General features: G+C 47.6%; 8 protein-coding genes across 8 annotated transcripts; 2 read left to right on the top strand and 6 right to left on the bottom strand.

Annotated features, from left to right (window-relative positions):
- Window positions 1-316: 316 nt before the first annotated feature.
- Window positions 317-2,019, bottom strand: UA08_08656 (Mannosyl-oligosaccharide alpha-1,2-mannosidase; the record flags this gene model as incomplete). The annotated part of the gene is made up of 4 exons (XM_020263758.1): window positions 317-399; window positions 458-632; window positions 692-1,742; window positions 1,817-2,019. 4 exons carry the CDS (start codon window positions 2,017-2,019, stop codon window positions 317-319), a joined length of 1,512 nt encoding a protein of 503 aa, XP_020116079.1.
- Window positions 2,020-3,691: 1,672 nt separating this feature from the next.
- On the top strand, window positions 3,692-5,766 carry UA08_08655 (hypothetical protein; the record flags this gene model as incomplete). Its single annotated transcript, XM_020263757.1, has 3 exons — window positions 3,692-3,778; window positions 3,843-3,937; window positions 3,990-5,766. 3 exons carry the CDS (start codon window positions 3,692-3,694, stop codon window positions 5,764-5,766), a joined length of 1,959 nt encoding a protein of 652 aa, XP_020116235.1.
- Window positions 5,767-5,813: 47 nt separating this feature from the next.
- On the bottom strand, window positions 5,814-7,302 carry UA08_08654 (hypothetical protein; the record flags this gene model as incomplete). Its single annotated transcript, XM_020263755.1, has 3 exons — window positions 5,814-6,623; window positions 6,678-6,979; window positions 7,050-7,302. The coding sequence occupies 3 exons, from the start codon at window positions 7,300-7,302 to the stop codon at window positions 5,814-5,816; spliced, it is 1,365 nt and encodes a 454-aa protein (XP_020116112.1).
- A 625-nt stretch (window positions 7,303-7,927) lies between these two features.
- UA08_08653 (hypothetical protein) lies at window positions 7,928-8,539 on the bottom strand (the record flags this gene model as incomplete). Its single annotated transcript, XM_020263754.1, has 1 exon — window positions 7,928-8,539. The coding sequence occupies one exon, from the start codon at window positions 8,537-8,539 to the stop codon at window positions 7,928-7,930; it is 612 nt and encodes a 203-aa protein (XP_020116078.1).
- A 608-nt stretch (window positions 8,540-9,147) lies between these two features.
- On the bottom strand, window positions 9,148-11,290 carry UA08_08652 (hypothetical protein; the record flags this gene model as incomplete). Its single annotated transcript, XM_020263753.1, has 9 exons — window positions 9,148-9,778; window positions 9,835-9,981; window positions 10,048-10,150; window positions 10,213-10,516; window positions 10,574-10,593; window positions 10,642-10,770; window positions 10,851-10,997; window positions 11,073-11,102; window positions 11,173-11,290. The coding sequence occupies 9 exons, from the start codon at window positions 11,288-11,290 to the stop codon at window positions 9,148-9,150; spliced, it is 1,629 nt and encodes a 542-aa protein (XP_020116236.1).
- A 640-nt stretch (window positions 11,291-11,930) lies between these two features.
- UA08_08651 (hypothetical protein) lies at window positions 11,931-13,865 on the bottom strand (the record flags this gene model as incomplete). The annotated part of the gene is made up of 5 exons (XM_020263752.1): window positions 11,931-12,331; window positions 12,399-12,749; window positions 12,819-13,045; window positions 13,120-13,420; window positions 13,481-13,865. The coding sequence occupies 5 exons, from the start codon at window positions 13,863-13,865 to the stop codon at window positions 11,931-11,933; spliced, it is 1,665 nt and encodes a 554-aa protein (XP_020116077.1).
- A 379-nt stretch (window positions 13,866-14,244) lies between these two features.
- UA08_08650 (hypothetical protein) lies at window positions 14,245-15,896 on the bottom strand (the record flags this gene model as incomplete). Its single annotated transcript, XM_020263751.1, has 6 exons — window positions 14,245-14,363; window positions 14,624-14,766; window positions 14,839-15,570; window positions 15,628-15,702; window positions 15,746-15,797; window positions 15,866-15,896. 6 exons carry the CDS (start codon window positions 15,894-15,896, stop codon window positions 14,245-14,247), a joined length of 1,152 nt encoding a protein of 383 aa, XP_020116111.1.
- A 3,958-nt stretch (window positions 15,897-19,854) lies between these two features.
- Window positions 19,855-22,561, top strand: UA08_08649 (Histidine biosynthesis trifunctional protein; the record flags this gene model as incomplete). Its single annotated transcript, XM_020263750.1, has 2 exons — window positions 19,855-22,261; window positions 22,398-22,561. The coding sequence occupies 2 exons, from the start codon at window positions 19,855-19,857 to the stop codon at window positions 22,559-22,561; spliced, it is 2,571 nt and encodes an 856-aa protein (XP_020116076.1).
- Window positions 22,562-22,862: the final 301 nt, after the last annotated feature.

Raw genomic sequence — 22,862 nt, 5'->3', positions numbered from 1 at the left:
CGAATGAGTCAAGAACCTATCTATCCCAATAATCAAGCAAGATTGACAGCCCATCTCGAAGCAATGTTTCCCAGTGCTGATTATTAGTTAGGTACTGCCTCCGCATTTCTCAGTGACAGGGATGAATGCCTTTTTGATATTTATGCCCTGGGGGATTATGTGAGGAATTAGCACAGCCTTGCTACTCTGGTTGTTCTATGTTCCGTCGAGGAAATTCGGTATTTCTCTCGTGCTATCCCTAGTGATATGAACAATGAAGCTAATTACAGCCGGGATTGCTCGTGCTATTTGCATGAGTAATACTTTGGGATGCTCACTAGCTAGTGATGAGGACGGGGTGAGCTTCGGTATTGAAGACGAATTTGTTCTTGCCATTGGCTTTGACTTGCCAGTCGGCGTCTAATGAGGCCAGTCAGCGGAAAATCGCTTACTCGAAGTTGAAGTGCGTAAAACTCACCATCTGCATGGATCATATATGCGTATTTCAATACCTCGGCGAAGAGGAATGTCTCTTGCTCATTGTCAAATCCATCCCCCCCAGCCACGTTGACGTTCTCAATTCCACTGTATCCAGAGCCCACGTGGGTCGTGGAGTTGATGGCAACAAACGCGTCCCAGGCCCAGTCTCGGTACTTGGTGGTTATTAGCAGGGATACATTTAGATCCCAGAAGAAGAAACGCAGAAACGCACCTTTTCGTCACCTGTCACACGATAGGCATAGTAGTAGCTTTCCATTACTTCGGGTCTCAAGACATAGTCCGCTGATGTGATATAAAACCCGTTAACTTGGTAGAATGTCTTCTGATCAGATGGAACTCCAGCTTCATCCCATGCGAAACCCTCGGGACCAATCTTAGTGGCTGTTGCATTGTAAGTTGCATACCACGAGTCAGTAAAAGCTAAACCAGCGTCGATTAGATCTTGACGATCCAACACAGAGCCAGCTAACAAAAAGTTGCCACCAATGAAGCCTGTCAGATGTCCGCTACTTGAGATCAATGTACCATTGTCCCAGATATTAACAAATGTGAGGTCTGGCTGGGGCACGGGGTGTGAAAGTAGATACTCGAGCGTTGAATTGGCTGCAGCTAACCAACGATCCCGATACTCGGAGAATCTACTAGGGCTGTAGACAAAGAACTTGATAAGGTATTCGTAAAACGAATCGTCTCCACCGTTCCAGGTAACGTAGTCGTCAACAAACTGACCATTAGAGATATTTATATTGCTACCAACCAGACCGGGGAAAGGCTGGGTCCAAGCTGGCTGCGGATTCAGAAGATATGATTCTGCCTTCTGAGCGATTTCGCCGTAGGTCTTATTTCCTGTCAAGTCTGACAAACGCGTCCACTCGAGGACCAAAGACCCTGTCGTAGCCAAGCCATTGGTAGTCGAGCCGTCGTTGCCGCGACTATTCAGAAGCAGGTTGTTGTATGGAACGCCAGATGGCGTTTCAAAAGCGTAACTCAGGCTGTCGGCAAGAGACTGGGCCTGGGTCAACAGAGCATCTACTAGGCTTTTGTCGGACACAAGGTTCGCAGCCGGGCCGGCGAGCAGGTCGTAACCGGCCAACAGGCCCCCCAAGTAGCGGATTGTGGTCTCAAACAAGCTGATTGTGGTCTCATTTGACTTTGTGAAGTCAATGGTGGCGATGTAATTGAGTATTTGATCGACAACTTGGGCATTTCCCATGATAGCCGCCGTTGAGATGGCGTCAACTGCAGAGGCGCCCCAGCCGTCGCTGATATGTTTGTTAGCTCTGTACGTTCCATAGATGTTTACCATGTCATGCAGACTAGACAGGGAGACACGCACTAGTTATCATCATAGCCATTGTCCACTGGATGCAGTTCGTCATGCGGGAAAGCGTGGGCATAGTAGCCATCCCAGGCAATCTGGAAGGCCTGCTTGACGGCGTTTGCGCGGTCAGTCGCTTCCGTGTCTCTCTTCAAGACGGGAGATGCAACAGCCTGGCTGACGACAGTCGAGGCTGTCAGAAACACGGAGGACAAACGCATTGTATAAGTGAAGGTATTCAAACGAGTGAAGAAGGGAAAGACTGAGTTGTCGCGACGGGGGGTATGTATATATAGTATGAATACGACGCCAATTACGGGCTAAAAGAGTGACATCCGGTTTCCTGGCGCAAGAAAGAGAGAGAGAGAGGTATTGAGGAAGATTCCTGAGGCCGTGACACGCGTGACCGATCTCGTGCCTTCCTCCGCCCCTGTCTTCCGACTGCTACCTGCCAAGCCTCTTTCTATTTTCTTCTCTTCTCTACTTCTCTCCTCCTCCTCCTCTTCTTCTGTCCTTGCGATAGTTATCTCATCGTGCAGACTCACGTTGAGCTACGGCGCCCCCGCACGGTATTTCTCACAGCGCTAGTTAGCCAGCCTGTCGATCTGTGGAGTACAGTCCCCTGAGCCTGCAGCACTCGCTATATACTTCCCCGTACCTACTACTCCGTACTCGCATCTCGATTTTCTCTCGTTCAATGGCATCGCATAATGCATTGTATAGCCGATCTTTTGGTTCGGCGAGGCAAGGTAGGTATACCAATGGTTGATTTGCAGCATTCCTGAGATCGACAGGCACTAATCCTCGCACTTGATCCTCCCTCCCTACGGAGGAGGATCAATAGATTCGGAAGTCGGTATTACTATGCAGGACTATGTTCGTCCGTGCACACCATGCAATGCTGATTTTCTTGGAATCACATAAAGCCGACTTGACTGCATCGTCAACCCATGACGATAGTTATGAGACATGATGGCACTGTAGTATCGACTGCAATCTTGGCACACCATGCATCATCAACTGATCTTTGTCCCGTGCGGGGTAGATAACTCAGCGCTCAGCAGCATCAGGACCTGGGCTGGTGGGATGTTGATTGCATTGCGGTTGTGCATAACCTGGAAAAAATTCCGGTCAAATAGCACAGTTGTGACTAGCTATGTAGTTGCATATAGACCGACACGGCCTTGGACTTTGGAATTTTGTCTGTCGAGCGCGTGGCCTCCATGGATTCGCGTCATACCTGGCCGAACTGATGACTGAACTTGACAACACCAAGTCGGACAATTGGCGGTGCTTCGAGGATGTCACGTGGGATGCCTTTCTTGTGCCGAAGGCCCCCTTCACCTCAAAGCACATCCTCCAGTGGCCATTCAGTGGTTTGATCACTTCGAAGAGTCCGAGGCATGTGATAGCAGTGTACCATTTAGAAATCGTCTATCTGACAGTTTTACGGCCTTACTATAGTTTGTAATACATCATAACTATTCGACCAGATCCAGATACGGGCGCTCCCTTGAATCAGCATAAAACTGCCCTCTGAATATCTCAATTAATCGACACCGCTCGTCAGTATCGCGTCTCGCTTTCAAAAGATGCTGGAACTGTCGGTGTTTACCGCGTGTATTGCCAGTAAGACATTGCCCCGTCAACGTAGGATCAAAAGAATGAGGGCTATCCCGATACCGGACCTGAATAGCCACTTGGTAGTAGTCAATGCAAAAAAGTGAGAAAAGCTGTGCTATGCTCGGGGATATACTTTACTCCGCGTCGAGCCTCTCCCGGCGACGCTGATTGGCCCAAACCTTGCTTGCTAATCAAGACGATAAGAAAATGAAGGTCTCTCGAGTTCGAGCGAGAAGACAACACCATCATTCTCTAAGTTCATGGTCCAATATGACTGCACTCCGTGACCTGCAGCTTGCTGTGTCCGGTAGACGCTCATCCAAGGTCTGCGCACGGTGTAGGCGGAGGAAGACCAAGGTTCGTTGGCAGTCCTATAAATGCGTCCGTCCTATACATATGCTCACTGGATCTCCGGGAGCAGTGCGATTCCGGCTACCCATCATGCGGTGCTTGCACAAAGGCTGGCGCCGTCTGTCGTGGCTACGACTCAAATGGCCACCAAGATCTACCAAGGAGGTGGGTGGGTGTTGATTCTGTTGCTTGAAATCAAATATTAATCTTCTGCTAGTCTAGTCAAGGCGCTCGAGGACCAGGTAGCTGAACTTGAGCGGCAGGCCTCCAGTCTCCATCATTCGCCTGCTAATATCACCTTGGCGCTGACCTCAAGGCTGGCACAGGCAACATTGCTGGCTGATATATCGGGTCCCCGCCCTTTTTTCCTCTCCGATATCACGTCTTCGGTCTTGCTCAGACCTAGTTGCCTGCCTTTGGTTGTGTGCAATGTGAAAAAGATTGACGGCTCAGGCAGCAGACCCGAGGATCAAAATCAACAACAGCGGCTATCATCCACCAACCTTGGCCGCATTCCATACGCAGCAATCGAGCAGATGATATCCAACTATACAAATATTCATCTGCCCCAATATCCCTGTGTTTCGGAGCAACATCTCTCCAATGCAGTCAGCCGCCTTCTCATAGTGCTTAATGGCGATACAGATGCTGCTCTAAGTCTTGGGATTCCAGCCAGCTCAGGTCTCACTCATTACGACTACTTTATTGTATTTATCGTCTTAGCAGTGTCCTCCCTGACTCTCACTTGGAAAAACGAGCACCAGGCGAGAACTGCTTCTGATGCTTTCTTTGATACCGCGCTGCATCACTTGCGGCTAGCTCCTGAGGTGACGGATATTCATCGACTCCAGACATATCTACTTCTAGCACACTACGCAAATTTGAATCCCAACAAGGCGGATAACTGGATATGCATCTGGAACGCCACGAGGATTGTGCTAGATCTAGGATTGCATAAACAGGCCTCAGAGGTGCTTTTGCAGGATCAAGAAGAAGTCAGGTTCCGAAACAAGCTTCTCTGGTGTACGTACGGCATGGAGAGATCACTCAGCGCCACTGTCCGTCTGCCGCTCGCGTTTCCCGAAGAAGCCTCCATCACGATATCACATCATTCAATCTCGGACGCAGATACGAAACACGCGTCAGCTAGTCATCTATATCGATTCCGTGCCTTGGAGACCGAGGTTCACCGTACACTGTATCTTCAAGATGGCTCGACTCACAGGAGCAGGTCCGAACTCAACTCCTGGATGGTCGATGTTACTCGTCGGCTCGACGCATGGCTGGAAAGGGCCAAGGATTTCTCCAAATACCAGATGCTGGAGTTCAGGATGGTTCAATACGGGCTTCTATTAGCTAGACTATTCCGTCCCTCGCCGAGGCTAGAATCCCGAACACCAGAGGAGCGCGAGAAGTGCTTCGATGCCTGTTCAATATTGGTTGAAGATTACCAGCACCAAACAAAGAGGAGGCGCTTATTCTACCCGTGGCACGGCGTCCACAATCTTTTCGAGGCGGCCGTCATCATGCTCGAGTCGTGCTGGGCATTGAGGGATTACGAGCCACTTAGACACCGGGCCCGACATATACTAGCTGTCACCTTGCCTGACTGTCTAGCTCTATTAAATAAAGTTGGAGAATCTTGGCAAGATGCAGCGTTATGTTCCGCATACCTCAGCCCCATCCTAGATGAGGCATCTCGCGCTTATAGTGACAGAGCGCTTGCGCAAATAGACCCGGCTCGAATTGAGGCTGAATGTCTAATGACAGAAAAGCTACGGAAGTTACTCTTCCCTGAGGGACCTCTCCTGTGGGAATCTCGCATGTCGTTCGAGACAGATCAGAATAGCGCTACAGATCCTGCTCCATCCCTCGAACCGGTGATGTCTGGTATGAAGGACGTGGACTGGGATGCATTCTGGGAATATGTTCAGGATCTCTCCCCAATTTGGACAGACATTCAGCCCTCAGACACTGTGATTGTAGCTGGATAGTCTAGCACTAATTAATTGAAGAAAAGAAGAAGAGAAAAAAGTCTAAACTATTTTCCCAATATGTCATTCTCGGTCGACAACAGCCTTTCCATAGTCGGCTTAAAGATGAACGGCAGCTTGGTATCTTCAAACGTACTCCCCTTGACGATCTCCGCCATCGCCTTTGAAGCAAGACATATCAGAGGCATTCCGTGGCCGCTAAACCCGGCAATTATGAGCTGCCCGGGCTTGTTGGGCACTTCACCCACATACGGCATGAAGTCCGTCGTCCAGCCCATGATACCAGTCCACACCATGTCCGTATAAGCACCAGATTCCTCCCAGCCATTGAAATGACGTTGCATCAACCCGTCAAAATAGTCTTTGGCAGGCTCGATCAGCTTGCTATCATCTGTAACACCATACCAATGGTTCAGATCATGCCAGAACCTTGGCTTTGCGCCCCCGATTACGATGGAACCATCCAGGCGTGGAATCATATAGTCATATATGCCCTTGCCATATCGTATGCTGCAACTGCTTGTCAAGCGGGAGACCTTAGCTGCGTCCGGTGCAACGATGCGACTACAGATTCCTCGAACCGGGACAATCTTCTCGTGGAACTGCGGCGAGATGGCGGCTGTGTACCCATTCGTGGCGAGAATGAGCTTCTTGGCTCGTATAGAGCCGCGGTTGGTAGTGACTGTCCACCTTCCCTCCGAATCACGTTGTTCAGATATTGCAGTTACTGGTGTATGTGTTTGGAGATTGATCCCCTTGTCGACCAATTTAGACAGGAGGCCCATAACAAGCTTGTAGGGCCAGAGATGCGCGGCAGTGAAAGAAAAGCAGCATTTTGTGTCTTTTATGCCAGTTATCTAAAAGTTTGTGTATTCTGTTAGCCAGAACTTCATGCAGGAACTGGGCAAAACAAAACCGCTTGCCTTCTCTGCCTTTTCACCGTGCACTAATTGCACATCACCGAGATCCGCGACGCCGATGCGCACGAGTTCCTTATATGAGTCTTCTGTTGCTTTTGCATGTTCGGCATCCAGGTATGCATCGACTGCTCTTGTCATGACGAAATCGCAGTCAATGCCCTCTTTCTCGACCAGCTGTTTAACGGCAAGGACGTTGGCGGCCTCGAATCGCGCGAAGCTGGCAGCGGCCTCGGCACCATACTTCTTGGTGTATTTGAGAATGTTGTAGTATACATCGGGCTTTACATGGCCCCCTATACAGTAGAATTTAGTCTAAAACAAATAGAACTACGTGCAAATTGAAGAAGAATTCTTTAGTCTTACCATTCCTTGCCGACGCTCCTGAGCAAGCCTCTCTCGCCTCGAGCATGACAATCGAGGGCGGAAAGTCATTATTCTCTAGGATATGATATGCCGTACTGACGCCCGCATAGCCAGAACCGATCACTACAACGTCGCATTCCTGTGGTGGCTCTTCCGTCGACCTGAAGGTGTCGAGTTTGTGAAGCTCGGTTCGCCAGAATGGCGTGGTTGCATCTGCAACGGGACGCTGGCATGGAGGAGTAGTAGCAGTCATAGTTACGGACTCGACTGAGAGAATGGTAGTTGTTCAGCAAGAAAGAAATGCAAAGGCGAGAAGAAATGCGCGTTTGCTTTGGGCAAGTCTGGTAGCGGATTTGTCCGCGGCGGGGAGACTTGGGAAGAGGGGAATTCCGTTTATCATGCTATATACTCCGTACGTAGCTACTATCATATCAGGAGGTGCGGAGGTTCTATTACCAATTATCAAACTTGAATGAAACAGTCCTTGGCCTAGATCGTGCTAATTTTGGCGACACAAGTAATCTTAGGCGATTGACAAGTACGATGATAGATAGGGCTAGGGTTAGGGCTGTCTGCATTCCAATAGAACCGCGCAAACTACCTTTTGTATTTTTTATGATCAAATTGAATGGATAATGTAGTAAAGATTCCACATATATGATTATTAGAATAAAAACTCCGGTCAACCGTGCTAGTACGTATGCTTATTGATTCGACGCCGCAATGATCTTGTCTGCCATTTCTACCAGAGAATCCGCCATCACGTCAATCTCGCCAAAGACTTCTGTCGTCGGCTCCTTTTCATAGACCGAGCACCAAGCCGCTTTGAATCTGGTTGCATATGTCAGCGTTGTTTCTTCATTTCTGCGGTATATCAATCAATTAACTTGCCCGCAATGCTTTGCTGCCGCTGTGTCCCACATGTGCGCCGCAGCAAACCATTTCTCCTCAGCCCCATCAAACTTGTCAAGGACATATTTGTATACCCCTGGGTCTGGTTTTACGATACCGAGAGTGTCGCAGGTGACAAAGTTCTCCGTGGGCAACTCGATGCCGTTGCTGGCCAGATAGCTCTGGACACGAACGGCATCGCCAGATGTAACGGCCCAAACGGTGAAGCCTGCCTTTCGCAGGCGCGCCCAGCACTCTTGGACGCCAGGGCGCCCCTTGAGTTTACGGTACTCGCCGACCATGAAAGCTGCGTCCTCGTCGGTGGCGAACTTGCGTGGCTCCTCGATGCCGGCCATCCACAGAATGCGGTAGAACAGAGGCTGGAAGACGTTCCAAAAGGGCACGTAACGGCCAGAGCGGTCCAAGTAGCTGCACTCACGCTCTGCTGCTTCCATCCACGCAAAGCCGAACAGTCGCGGCTTGATTCCCTCTGCACGGAGGCGGTCGCCCATGCGCGCCTCGATGCCCTCGAAGAATGCCTCGTAGGACACACAAGTGCCCACGACGTCGAAGACGACGTGCTTTCCTGTGTTCGCCATGGCGGTGCAATTAGGTATGTTGTAGTTCGAGAGCAGAAATAAAGACAGTACAGGGAATTTATTCTTTCTCATTTTCCAGCAGCTCGAAGAGCTCTAGAAACATACTTATTATTAGTCCACCTCGGAGTTTCGCATGTCGGAAATCCGGCGAGTCGCATAATTCCGGATGTTCATTGGCAATTTGGCAGCAGATACATGATCTGTAGATAAGGATGCATAGATAGTAGATAGTAGATACATGGGTATTTTTTTCTTTTTATTTTTATTTTATTTTTTTTTGGGATACTACAGACTACTTGGGAATTTCCGATACGGGTATGTGTGCCGATTTCTTAAACAAATATAGCTAAATTATGAAGTATATATGTACTATTAGGTGTATACAAGCTTCAAAACTTGTCTGTCAACAAGTTAGCTTGACAGCCATTGGCATTATCAAGTTTACGTATTTTCCTACGCACTTAAAGTTATGCTTGTTGATATGCAAGCAATTCTCACTATATTTTTACCTAGGTAAGTAGATCGCACGAGAGATATATTTGAAATATACAAAAATTTGGATGTGAATAATAGACAGGCCATATTAATTTTCACTGCCCACGTGTTATTTAGCTGAAGATGGATCGTCCAGCCCTGATATACCAGGGGGCGTCTTTCTTCGGCGCTTCCTCGATGTCTGGAATGATCTCTCTTCGACCAGTGACTAAATCGACCTCCATCAGCGGCACCATCTTTGTCCTCTTAATGATCTTCCATCCCACGAAGAGAACGACGAAAACGGCAACGACAATGTAGTTGACGACAAAGCCCACGGCATCAAACCCGTCAATGAAGACCGAGTAGCCCGCGATCAAGGTCAGGAAGGTATTGATGAAAATTACAAACCATGTGCCATAGGGGTAGAATAGAGCCTTGTAGGGCAAATCTTCGACGCGGTTGCCCTGCAAGACCCAAGCTCTGCGAAACCGCATATGCGTTACTCCAATAACCGCCCATGCAACGTACGTAGCTGATCCTGAAATGTCAACGAGATACGTAAACACCTTGCCCGGACCGGCCCTGTAGTTCAGAATGGCTATGAGGCCAAGGGCATTGCAGAACACAAGAGAGTAGACTGGGGTTCCATTCTTTGTAGTTTTAGCGAAGAACTTTGGCGCCCGCCCACGAGAAGCGAGCGTGACGAGGCTTCGAGATGCAACATAAAGTGCCGAGTTCATGGACGAGAATTGTGCAGTGATCCTTGTAGTCCAATGTTAGCCCAAAGTTGAGACAAACCAAGAAGAAGGGAGCGCTACATAACAACATTGACTACATTTCCAAGTTGGGGGGCTCCAGCATTGGTAAATGCAATAGTCCATGGAGATTTGCCAGATTTGGTGGCGGCAGTGAGCAGCTCCGGACTGTTTGAAGGCACAAGGATTCCCGCGAAGAAGACAAGACCCCTGTTCCAGATAACGTTGTGTCAGCTATATTGATTCAGTCACCAGGGGAAGATCGAGTCAGCGCACATAAAGATGATCAAAATCCGCCAGAATGTCTGCTTGATAGCCCTCGGAACATCTCTCTCGGGACGCTTGCTTTCCGCTGCAGTAAGTGCGAGCATTTCAGTGCCTAAGAATTCACAGTTCATCAGCTATCCCTGCAATTGCAAATCCGTGGTAGGAAGCACATACCGCAATAATACACTGCGGCCAGCAGAAAGGATTGCCCAAAGCCGTTGATGCCATTAGCAAAGGGGCCAGGGTCTTTCCAGTAGCGAAAACCGATATATTCGTGACCGTGACCGATAGCTCCGGTATTGAGCAAGATGGCTGAGATAAATCCACCCATGATACATATCAGCTTCCAGCACGCAAAGTAGAATTCCATCTCTCCCCAGACAACGACGCCTAGGAGCGTTGTGACCTGGTAAAATGCCCACCAGATCAGGATCCAGCCATACGAAGGCACTGCGGAGGTCCAATAACCCATGATAATCTGATCCATCAAGAGTCAGCAGGCTGCCACACAAAGTCAGAATACATACAGACGTACAGAACTAGCATTAAAGTCACCTATTCGACGGTTAGTCTTCATTCACATGAGCTGCAGAAACAACGCACCAGCTATATTAGTGATCCAAAGGTACCAATAGTTATACCCAACACTGAACGCCAGAGCAGGATCGACGAAGCGGCCAGAAAGTTCTATGAAAGCTCCTGGAATGGGGAATAATGTGGACATCTCTCCCACTGTTTCGAGAACCAAGTTAGCGCTTGCCTAGTAGTAAGTACCACATAGAGAAAAAAAGGGGGGGGGGGGTCGAACTGACAGCATTGCATGACGAAGTAGACGTCAATTCCAACGATGAAGAAGCATATCAACGCGCCCACCGGACCGCTGTAGGCAACTGCAAAACCTGTTCCGTACCAGATACTAGCCCCAACAACACCCCCGAAGCTGATCATGACCAAATGGCCTACATTGAAGGATGTTAGCAGAGGGGGGACATGTCTTTTTTCCCTTTTCTTCAAACCATATAGGGGACACTCACGACTCTCCAAGCCTCTTTGTAGGCCATTTTCTGTTGACATAAGAAGAGACACAAGTCAGCGGAACGCAAATCCCCCATCAACAAACACCAGGCCACTCACCCATCACGTTGCCATTGCCTGCAACATTGTAGGTAGTGCCTTCTTCAGCAGTAGACGACTGGCCAGAAACGGCAGTCGTCTGTACGCCGTTCTTCGAGATCTCCGACTGCAGAGACATGGCGGAAGATTCTGTCTTGGGAGGCAGGAGTGAAGGAATTCAGAATTTCCTGAATCCGTCCCAAAGCCAACTTTTGTATGCAGAGAGGCCTACGCACAGACTCTACATTTAAAGATATCTATTATCCATGCTATGGCAATAAATAACAAACTTCCCAGTAGTCGTAGTAGTACTAGATAACGCAAGGCCTTATCGACCAAACTTATTATTGAGTTATCGTCTTATCCTCGTTTGGGAAATTCTCAAGTGGCGTCGGAAATCTGCGAGCAACAGCGGGTCTGTGAGCGCAAGATTCCGCGTCCTCTATATGATAGGAATCTGATTGGGGGAAAAGGTTGAGAATGAGGGCTGATAAACATTCATCCAGCTGATAGTAGCAAGCTCGATAAGCGAACCAGTATGTCCGGGATCGCATTCTTGACATGGAGTAGAATGGAGGAATTCTTTAGGGGTTTGTATACCACGTGGATTCGGAGATATCTCAACATGGTCAGCTAGAGTTTGAACTAAGTTTGACAACCAAGTTATTGACTATCAAGGTTTCATAATTCGCAGCGCGGGGCACTAGACAGCCAAGATGCTCAAATGCTATATTCTATGATGGATATGTATGCTTTTCAACTAGGTGAGACTATGCGGATCACCGGACTATTCCATTCGTAACATTTCGCGTGTTTTCGGCAGACCGTTCCATGCAAGCGTCGAATATGTCCTGATCGCGCACTTCGAAGAATGCCTCAAAGTCCTTTGGAATCGCACTCTGAGCCGTCGTGTTACGGTTATAATCCACAAAGTGCAGGTTAGGTTGCTTCGACGGCTCGCTCCCCTGCTCGATTTTGAAGGAGACAATAAGCCGCAGGAAAATGGCGTATAAAATCCTGTTGGAAAAATTGATGGCTGTACACATGCGTGATCCCGCACCAAATGCAAATTGATGCGGAGAAGGTATCTTGTTCCTCATGCCATTCCCTTCTTCTTTTTCGTTTTCCAGCCACCTTTCCGGACGAAAGACGTGCGCATCAGGGCCGTACGTAGCCGGATCTACTCCTCAATTAGCCATGATCTCCCTTTTTTTGCTGTTTGTGGAACCTTGGGTTTATTCACTTACCATGATTAGCTGCCTGGCAGTTGATTAGAATCATAAGTCCTTTGGGAACCTTGATTCCATTTTTCCATGCAAAGTCCTGGTATGTCTGCCGCGGAGGTAGCAAGTGTAAAGGAGGGTAGTGCCGCAGTGTTTCCTTCACAAAGGCAGCAGTATACTTGGACCTCTCCTCGTCGACTGCCTTCTCAAAGGCAGCCTCCACAGAACCATATGACTCCACAATGTCTTGATACGCCTTTTGCTGTACTACTTGGCCTTCAGGACTGGCGAGAAATGCTAGACCAGCAATTGCAGTTGCAAATACGGTCTCGAACCCGCCAGACATGAGACCACCAAGAATCGTACGGACGTCAACTATGTAAAATCAGAAACCGAGATCGTGGCATTATAAAAAAAATATCCAATGAAAATGAGCCAACTTACGCTTCGTTAAGTTTTCCTCGCTATCCATCAGCAGTCCGGAAGCAACACAGTTAGTGACCTTTCCAGAGGCAATATTCCCCTTGACTTCTTCAAGCAAGGCAGCAAGCCATTTATCTCGTCGGTCTCTGACTTCGGTGGCCAATGCCTTTCTCTTTTTATCTTGCAAAACGCTCAAGTATCTGAGGTAAGGGACATAGTCCTGGGCATTTGAGTTGGTGGAGCGAAAGCTTAGAGTATCCAATAAGTACAATCAGTACCATTGGCCACTTACAGATTTTTATGTTCGGAGACATGTGCATACCTTGAAATGATTGAAGCATCGCTCAGAATGCGCAGGAGAAGAGGGTCATTGACATTCTCAAAGCGCCTTCCATAGCAGAACATGAGGACGACATTCAGAGACAACATCTTCTGATAGATGTGAGGCATAAGCGGTTTAGAGCCTCCTTTCCCGTCACTGAAAATAGCCTTGACCATTTCTGATGTTTCGAGATCTAGCATACCGGCAAGTCTTTTAATAGCAGGTGCTGTGGTCAAGGAGCCTACAACTCGGCGCTGCTTTTTGGTTCTCTCATTCCAAGGGTTTGTGCCAATTGTCGCCGCTAAAACCACTTGATTAGAAAGCATGACCTAAACTCACGCTGATTTTCTTGCTAACTCACCGGAAGTCTTAGATACTACCCCGTGGAACGTGTAGAACAGAGGTCTGTCGACGGTAGAAGCTTGGTTGGTAACTATCCATTCTCGTGCTACTTCGAACCCATTCAGAACAACGACACGTCTGTTTCCAAGCCGCATTTGGAAGATGGGCCATCCATATTTCTCCGCCCACTTTTGCGCAGTAGTAGCATGGTCATTTCCAAGCTGATACAGATGTCCGTGGAGGAGGGACGCTCCAGGTATTTCTGGAATGCCTTGGATAGCAGCGAAATCGACGTAAAAATAGCGTAGGTAGATGAAAAATGCTACACTCGATAGGATAGTTGGTATCAAAATTGCCGATTGTAAGTCGATAGCTGTAGCTAGAGGCGCAGTAAAGACGGCCATGATGAATTTGGCGGTTACACTGTGTATCCAGGAGGATATGACTGCTGCAACAGCAAAAGATAATTCAATCTCGAACGAAGATAATGCCCTAAACAACTAGCTCTGATAAGCAAGCTCCTGGCGTCGGGGCTTTTGCTCGGTGGGGTAAGCGGAGATGTGAGAAGCAAAAGCTTGGAGCGACGGACAACTCCGAGAGGACACTTCAAGAAGATAAAATCAAAGAAGATTGTGAGATTGTGAAAGCCTCTCTAACTCCGGCTACGCAGCTGCGAAGGAGTTGGCCCACTAATTTATTGCCCGAGCAAGTTGCCGAAAAATTTCAAAGTAATCTCTTCCTCCTCTCCACAATGAAGATGTGAAAGTCAGGACTTCTGAGCACTTAAGCAACGACCCGAGACAGTTTTCGGACCCCGGCCAATGGGTCGCCATCGCAGTTAATAAGACGCATGCTGCCATGAAGGCCCTTGAAGCTGCGAACATTGGCGGGATAAAGACGTCCTGGGAGGTTACCAGCGTATGAACAGCCGCAGCCAAGGATATTGCTTCACGAAGCACTCGGCTATGCAGCCCCCCAGCCTCGTCTACGTTGCTCGGCGGGAAAGACAAACAGGAATCACAGGGAGCATGGTCGACCAGGAAAGGGTGAAGTAAGAGCCAAACTTCGTGAGTGACGGATTCCCCGGTATTCGTAGTAGTAGACATAGTTTCAAGAATATGCAAAATTGAAAGGCCAGTAGTATTAGAAAGCGGGCATTCACCATCGTCAGGACGCTTTGGGTTTGTCCCGAAATAATCACGTATGATCTGCCAGTAGCTGTTATACGCAAAGTCACTACTGGACTCCCAGGTGACTGTGCTAGCTCTCAATAGCGGGGTGCGCTGCGACAAGACGCTCAAGGGCCTATTTTACGGTTAGTTTTTGTCATATGATGATGATAATCATCAAGAGAAACAGAAAAGTGACTATGCCTACCTCTCGATGTTTATGAGCACAGATAAAAGCGTGCGGCGAGTCTCCGTACTCAGGGTACCACGAGCGAGATCATTACTCTCATCATCAGAGACTTCCGCGGGATCCTCGTCGACTCGATGCCATCCCAATTGAAAGCAGATACGTGTAGCCGTGGATATAAACTCCCATATAAGGCCTCTTTGTGGATCGGCAAGTTCATACACGATGAACATGATCAGGACGAAAACCGAAAAGTCATCCCGCCTCTCTATCAAAGGCTGAGCGAGATCGCCAGCCCAGTCACGGCAGGCGGTAGCAAGCGCTTTCCAACTTGGGAGGTGGTAGCTCTTGTGAACGGCAGCTGTGGCGCAAGCAAGAAGAATTACACAACGATTGCCATCACTGAGTTGCTTCAAATCGGTCTCCACGCCCTCCCCGCATTGGATCAATTTAGTTGGATAGGTGGGTTCGATACATCTAGCGTAGTATGTGAGAAGCAACCGCACTACGCTTGGTGAGAGGCTGTTTCTGTCGCACTTGATTTGGACTGCAGCTGGCAATTGCTCATACTCCGACGTGCTGCGAGACGAGTCTATTTGAACTCCAAGCTGCTGCAGCTTAGCAATCGTAACGTTTCCAAGAGCCACCGGCGGAGATGGTCCCAAGAAGAGATACTGGTGGGTTCGATAAGGAACAATATAATTAAAGGGCTCAAGATACGGCGTTGTTGAGGGCACGGCGCTCGCCCCTGACCTGCAAGTAAAGAGTGCTGAGAGACGTATTACCAAGCAGGCAGGTAGTAATACATACCTCTCTGCATGCGATGCGTGCATGGAAACAAGCGCAGAGAGCTCATCAATCTTGTCGTAGAGACTCTTGATACGACTTCGAGGTACATTTTCCTTAAGAACTTCATCATAGTACGTACATGGCAGGCTTGACTTGTAGCAGCTCAGACACGACGGAAGGCGAGCGTCGCACTGGTATGCAACTTGGTAAGCTATGTTCCTTTTTTGTAAGAGAGAAGTATCTGGGAACTATCACTCACCTTGATACGCCGAGAGCGACAGCGCGTGCATGTTTTAAGCATGGCGCCTACAGGATGACAAGTGGAAAGCTTGAAGAGATGGAAAATGAAGGTGTGGATTCCGATTTCTGTCGGTTGGCGGTAAAACAATCTGCCAGTGGAATTTATTGAACTAGCGAGTGGTCTATTACTACATGATGTTTGTAGATTGGTTTGATCAAGTTTATAATGTCAACGACTGCACCAGAGACTAGAAGGATTAAAAATGAAGTAGTGAATTGACATGCCAAACAACGGCCGGGCAAAACGTTTGTCATTTGATGGGGCAGACAGGGCGGTGGCAGAATAAATCCGCTAGCTGTATAAAGAATAGCTCCCGTAATCCATCCCCTCGCCCCGCACTCCATATAATTTCATTAATATCTTTTTTATCTCTAGTCCACCGTAATTCCTTCCATAGGCAAACCAGAAACAATCCTCGCTGTAATTTTACTCTCCTAAGTTTCAGCTAGTTATACATACAGCTGGTTGAGTCATGTGGATGGTAAGTATATATGTACGGTCAATAAGTTGTTGTAACCAGGGTTACATCAGTTTAATACCGGCGTACACTGTGCAGTACATATTTCTTATATTGTCACTACCTAGTTAGATAGTCAAGTACCTATATTTTATCCTCTTATGAAACATGTTGCTGGATGGTTTCTACCAAATCTTTATATTTTGGCCCCGGGATCTACCAATGCAATCTCCTATATACATGAGAGGGAATAGTGATCAACGACATCATGTCACTCAGAGACATAGATACATCAATTAGCCCTTGGGACAAGAATATTCGTTAAGATGTTACAGCATCAGCTGCACCCTTAATTCAGACAATCTAAATGTATATCTTTCTCTACGCTCTTGACTTTCTGGTAACTAGATAGCCGTCATCCTTATAACTATCTATCATCATCTACTTCATCTACATCGAGCATCTACTTTATTTATTACGTCTTTGCCTTATCCGCAAGACCATGACCGGACGTCCTGGTGAGCCAGCTTTTATGCGATTATTGATTGCCTGTAAGAATAGTCGCTGTAGGTGGTCCCCAGAAATCTTGCCACGCTTCGATATTTGGAAGCCGTCTGGCCATACTGGGGAAAGCAATGCCGTCAAGTTCATGCGTAAAAATCCTTTGATTTCTCAATGACACATCTTTGGCATTGATAAGCTCATGTGTATCACCGAAGTGAGTGCTAAACCAATCATTAGGGCTTCAAGAAATGGACGAAGGTTGCGGCAGGCAAAGGCCCTTGTTAATTGGCTTGCAAGTAGATTTGCGCGCCCCCAGGAATGTTTGACCAGATTCTCAATGTTTGCACGCCATTCTTTGGGTTTTAGAGCGTTAACCATGTCGAGAATGGGTTGCTTCCGGGAAGAAGGTTATCCAAGAATGAAACGAACTGTTTCTGACTTGATAGTACTTTGGATTTCGTGTCATCGTCAATGTCTCGCCATACTCTACGAACTATGGCGAAGTCGTCACCGAATGAACTCGTTTCTCTTGCAGCAGCCGAATATGTGTCAGAGCATGCTTTTCTAAAGTCTCCTTGACAAAGAACTCAACTACCCACATAGTTGACTACATCCATGATATATTAGAAAAATGTGTTCATATAAGGCTTTCTGTTTTTGGAAAGAACCTACCTGAATGGTTTCTTGTGAGATCAATTGCCAAAACAAGAAATGCCTTTCGTGGAATTGAGAGTTAGATTGTTCATCTTCAAAACAGCTGCTCGTCGATGTTGTCCGCTTTCTGATGTTACTTGAGGTTGTTCGCGTTCGTCAGGGTAAAGTGCATTAAGTATGGCGTTGACTTCGATGACCACGAGATCATCTAATGAAGTTGCAGTGTAGTTATTGCTGTTTGTCAACAGCAGAGAACAAAACGAGCGAATGGTGCATTCGCTTGACATCTAATTCGAGAGTCATACCGGCGGTTCATCGCGAGTGAGCTGGTCAACAAGAGGTGTCAACATGCCGTTCGATAATTGATCGATTGGCGTTCAATACTCTGCCCTAGCAGGGATACAACGATGCGTGGTCGACGGTGGCTACTAATTGTCGACGTTCCCTCACTTTGTCCGCTTCCAAATCAGGCATGGTTTATGTTGCTGTACTGCCTAAGCAAACGATACTTGCCCCTTCAAGTGTGCTTTTCTGTCCATTCAATCAGCTCAAGCTTTTCGAATGGATTAGATGGTTCGACGGCGCCCATGTTGGGCGGTTCAGTTGCAATGATGTTGGAGCCCGGAGATGAGGAACAGTCTGTGAGCGAGATGGAATTGAGAGATAAACAGAATTAGGTGAAGAATAGGAGGTTAGAAGTAGATGATAAGTAATAGTGAATGAATCTGATGAGATAAGGAAGAGCATTCGAGGGTAAAAATGAATGAAAGAAGGAACAAAAGCGGTGGCGGGGGAGCGAGTGCTGAGGGGATGCTGCAAACGCTGAACAATGGTCAGTTGAATGATGTATCTGCTATATTGAACATGGCTAGGTAGACTATGAAAATGGCTAGTTCCTAAGATGGATATAAATATATGTGATGATCATGGGCATGTTGGATAGCTCCAATGGAGGTATAAGTGATGTATTGTCTCCAGTAGTAACCATAGCCACAACCATCCGCCTAGGTTCACAGGTATATACATATATGCCTTTTAACTTAATCTGAATGCTTTTTTGTTGAAGAGAACACATGGGTCGATTCGGGGATCCTCGCGCCCTTTTGCAATTTCCCTGCGGTTCGTAAATTGACGGCCCTGTTTGTTTTTGAAAGTAAGGCAAATAGAAGACAAGAAGGCACACCAGAATGTTTCGCGATTCATTAGACGGCGGAATTGGCTGATAACATGCCTTCCTCAGCGGGCAATTGCCTATAATCCACTACATAGGTAGCCATCTTTTCTACTTGACTAATTATTAAATATCTTTCCTGAATAGTCTGCTTATCTTTCGTTAGAAATCTGGCGCTCCCTGATTGGCTCCAACACTGCCTGGCTAGTTTCTAGCCTATGCATGTATAGATTATCGTGTTGGATTGACCAACGTCCATCGAATGGCGTTTCCCTCGCAACCAATTCTGCAAGTCTAGATCATCAAATGGGCTTCCTGGTGGTAGGTTAAGTCCGGGTATAGGAGAAATAAAGGCGTATCCCGAATTTCTCCTAATATACATGTTTTAGTGGTCCGTCGGGTCAGGCAGAATTAGCTCACTATAACCCCGAGTTTACTCGCTTTCTCCCACTCCTTCTTAGTGCTTACTGTTATCTCATCGGGGTTCTCTCCGCTTGATATCGTTCTTCCTGTTCGCATTTGTTTAATGACAAGATAATTCTAATCCTTTTAGTGGGAAGATGTTCTCAATTTCGAAGTCGAGCGGCCATATAAGCGTTTATCGACAGATTTCTTGTGAGGGCAGTTGCCTACCTATATCTTGAGGAAAACGCGAGGAGCGGGCGGACATGAAAATGCTTGAAGCCTACGAAATACCAAGATTCTTTGTAAGAATGTAATACACTAGTAACTATATAAGGACTAAAGGATTGGAGCATACTCTGTTGGTTCGGAGCTTGTATGCAGATCTTACGCGGTGTTTCCTACAGTTCTCGCACATTTATTCCTTATTAGTCACAGCGCACAGAAATTGTGTAACAAGAGAGAAGTCAGGCTTATAAAAAGCTGGTTGTCCCCGCGAGCGTGCAAGGAGGTCCAACATCCCCAATTCCAGACAATCAGATAAGGGCAAGGCAGGTCACGGGGCGGTGAACTGCGGGGACTTTTCTGCCACTTTCTCTCCATTCGTTGTATGACTCAACCAAAGGCAGTTGCAGAAGACTCTCTAGAAATTAAGAAAACTTGAGTGAGATCTGTAAGGTTTTCTCCTCGCAAAGGAAGCAGCTGAGGAAACCTCACCCAGCAACTTGTGTACATTCTCCTTGTGCACAGATTTTGACAATGGCGTCGCCCTTGGTGATTGCCGTCCAGCCCCGCGCTAGACTGGGTGACCAGGAAGATGACTTCGGTCTCAAGGACATTTCTCGCGTCGGAAGCGCGTTCATCAAGGTCTCAGCTTCCGTGGAAGCAGTCGAATTCATCAAATCCAACTCGAGCCTCCTTGATACCTATGTCGATGTCACAACCATTGCCCCCGCCGATGCGGTCGAAGTTCTCAACGCCGGTGCCGCAAAAATATTCCTTACCCCAAAACAAATGATTACGCTTGCCGCAGAGAACCACATTCCTTCATCTAGGCTAGTGGCATATGTGGCCTCGGACGAAGACACCACGGAATTGCGCAACTGGCTTACGGATGCCCCCGAATTTGAAAATATAGGCGTATGTGCAACAGCTAACGCTGCCAGACTCTTCGAAAAATTCGGCTTTCCACGGGATGGCGGACAGGTGTACAGGTTGTTCGGGCGTGATGTAACTGAAGCGGCTGTCATTGAAGAAGTGACTCATGGCGTCGTCGCCATTGTCTCGTCTGAACAGCTTACAATTGTCCCAAATACGAATGGCAAGGTTTCAGTGGCAAATGTGCTGTCGAGTCGTGCTGTGCCTGATGCAAATACCGGTCTCATTGCGACCTTGGTTGTTGATGAGAGAGGTGTATCTTTGGGATTTGTATGGAGTAGCAAAGAGAGCCTATTGGAGGCCTTGAAGACAGGCACTGGAGTTTATCAATCCCGCAAGCGGGGTCTCTGGTTCAAAGGCCAAACTAGCGGAGATGTTCAGCAGCTACTAGGTGTTGGATTTGACTGTGATGCAGATTGTATGATTTTCAGAGTTAAACAGCTTGGTCGAGGATTCTGTCACCTTGGGACAAACACCTGCTTTGGCCGGTATCAAGGTCTCTCGAGCTTGCAAAAGACCCTACAATCTCGCAAAGAAAGCGCTCCGGCTGGATCATACACGGCACGTCTATTCAATGACCCCAAACTTGTTGAAGCCAAAATTATGGAAGAAGCGGAGGAGCTGTGCCAGGCGACAACAAAGGATGAAATTGCGGCGGAAGCAGCCGACCTGATCTACTTCGCTCTTACTCGATGCATTGCCGCAGATGTAAGCTTGGAGGATATTGAGAGGAATCTAGACATGAAGCATCTCAAGGTGACGCGCCGCAAGGGTGACGCCAAACCTCGTTGGGCTGAAAAGGTTGGGCTGAGCAACACAGAGACTGCGCCGAAACCAAGTCCTGCTCCAGAGAAACCGGCAGCCGCTAAGTCTGATCGAATTGAAATGAAGCGCATCTACACGGCTTCAACTCCAGTCAGTGTTATTAAAGATGCTTTGCAGCGTCCTTCTCAAAAGTCCAACGATGCTATAGTTGGTCTTGTGAAACCTATCATCAACGACGTGCGCACGAATGGGGACGCTGCTGTTCTTAAGTACACTCATAAATTTGAGAAAGCCACCTCATTGACTTCACCGGTTCTGAAAGCACCTTTCCCGGAGCATTTGATGCAACTGTCACCTGATACTATCAAAGCAATCGATGTAAGCTTTGAGAATATCAAAAAGTTCCATTCCGCACAAAAGGATGACAAGCCGCTCGTTGTTGAAACCATGCCAGGTGTAGTCTGCTCCCGTTTCTCCCGTCCGATTGAGCGTGTTGGTCTCTACATCCCTGGTGGAACTGCAGTATTGCCCTCGACTGCTCTCATGCTTGGTGTCCCTGCAATGGTTGCTGGTTGCAAGAAAATTGTCCTTGCCTCTCCTCCTCGCTCCGATGGCAGCATATCTCCAGAAATTGTCTACGCAGCCCACAAGTGTGGTGCGGAGAGCATTGTTCTTGCGGGTGGCGCCCAGGCTGTGGCAGCTATGGCCTACGGCACAGAGAGCATTAGCAAAGTCGACAAGATCCTGGGTCCCGGTAATCAATTCGTTACAGCCGCGAAGATGATGGTATCCAATGATACATCAGCGGGAGTTAGTATTGACATGCCTGCTGGCCCCAGTGAGGTCCTTGTTATCGCCGATAAGAAGGCCAACCCAGCGTTCGTCGCATCGGATCTTCTGAGTCAAGCTGAGCACGGCGTTGACTCACAGGTCATTCTTATAGCAGTTGATCTGGACGAAAAGGAGTTGGCAGCAATTGAGAATGAACTGCATCAACAAGCTAATGCTCTGCCACGAGTGGACATTGTTCGAGGCTCGATTGAGCACTCGGTCTCTTTCGTTGTCAAGAACGTCGAAGAGGCTTTGAACCTCAGCAATGAATATGCTCCGGAGCATCTGATCTTGCAGCTTGAGAATGCAGAGGATGTTGTTCCTCTAGTTGAAAACGCTGGAAGTGTTTTCATCGGTCAATGGACTCCTGAAAGTGTTGGCGATTATTCTGCTGGCGTCAATCACTCTCTACGTAAGTTGCAATGCATCACCACTCCCTTAATACTGGCCCTAAAAACAGAGTGTCTCTCTCATGGTAACACAAAGGCTAACATGCACTTTTTCCCTTTATGTAATAGCAACCTATGGATATGCAAAACAATATTCAGGTGTCAATCTCGGCTCGTTTGTGAAACACATTACATCCTCGAACTTGTCCGCCGAGGGTCTTCGCAATGTCTCTGGAGCAGTCATGCAATTGGCCGCTGTTGAAGGATTGGATGCACACAAGCGCGCAGTTAGCATTCGTATGGACGTTATCAATAAAGCCTAACGATAAAGCAAGTTTCATTGGCCAATTTTCTCGCACACCAACTTCATGGAGCAAAACCCGACATTGATATATATATGTTACTTGTCGATATCTCTTATCCTATTGATACTTGAATATTGCTGTGGTTTTTTATGACTCCGATGCCTTATGTAGATGAGTTTGTCTATATACAGTACCCAGGTAACTAGGTACATTCCAAGGCATGGGAAAAAAATTTTCGGGCTTGGTTTTTATCTAATAAAATCAGTGAATTGTTGTTAGGATCGGATAGTTATACCCCAAGCACCAAGAAGATTGTATT

Source organism: Talaromyces atroroseus, assembly GCF_001907595.1.
Source record: "Talaromyces atroroseus strain IBT 11181 chromosome Unknown scaffold_15, whole genome shotgun sequence".
NCBI lineage: Eukaryota > Fungi > Ascomycota > Eurotiomycetes > Eurotiales > Trichocomaceae > Talaromyces > Talaromyces atroroseus.
This window is presented reverse-complemented; position numbering and strand designations above follow the sequence as displayed.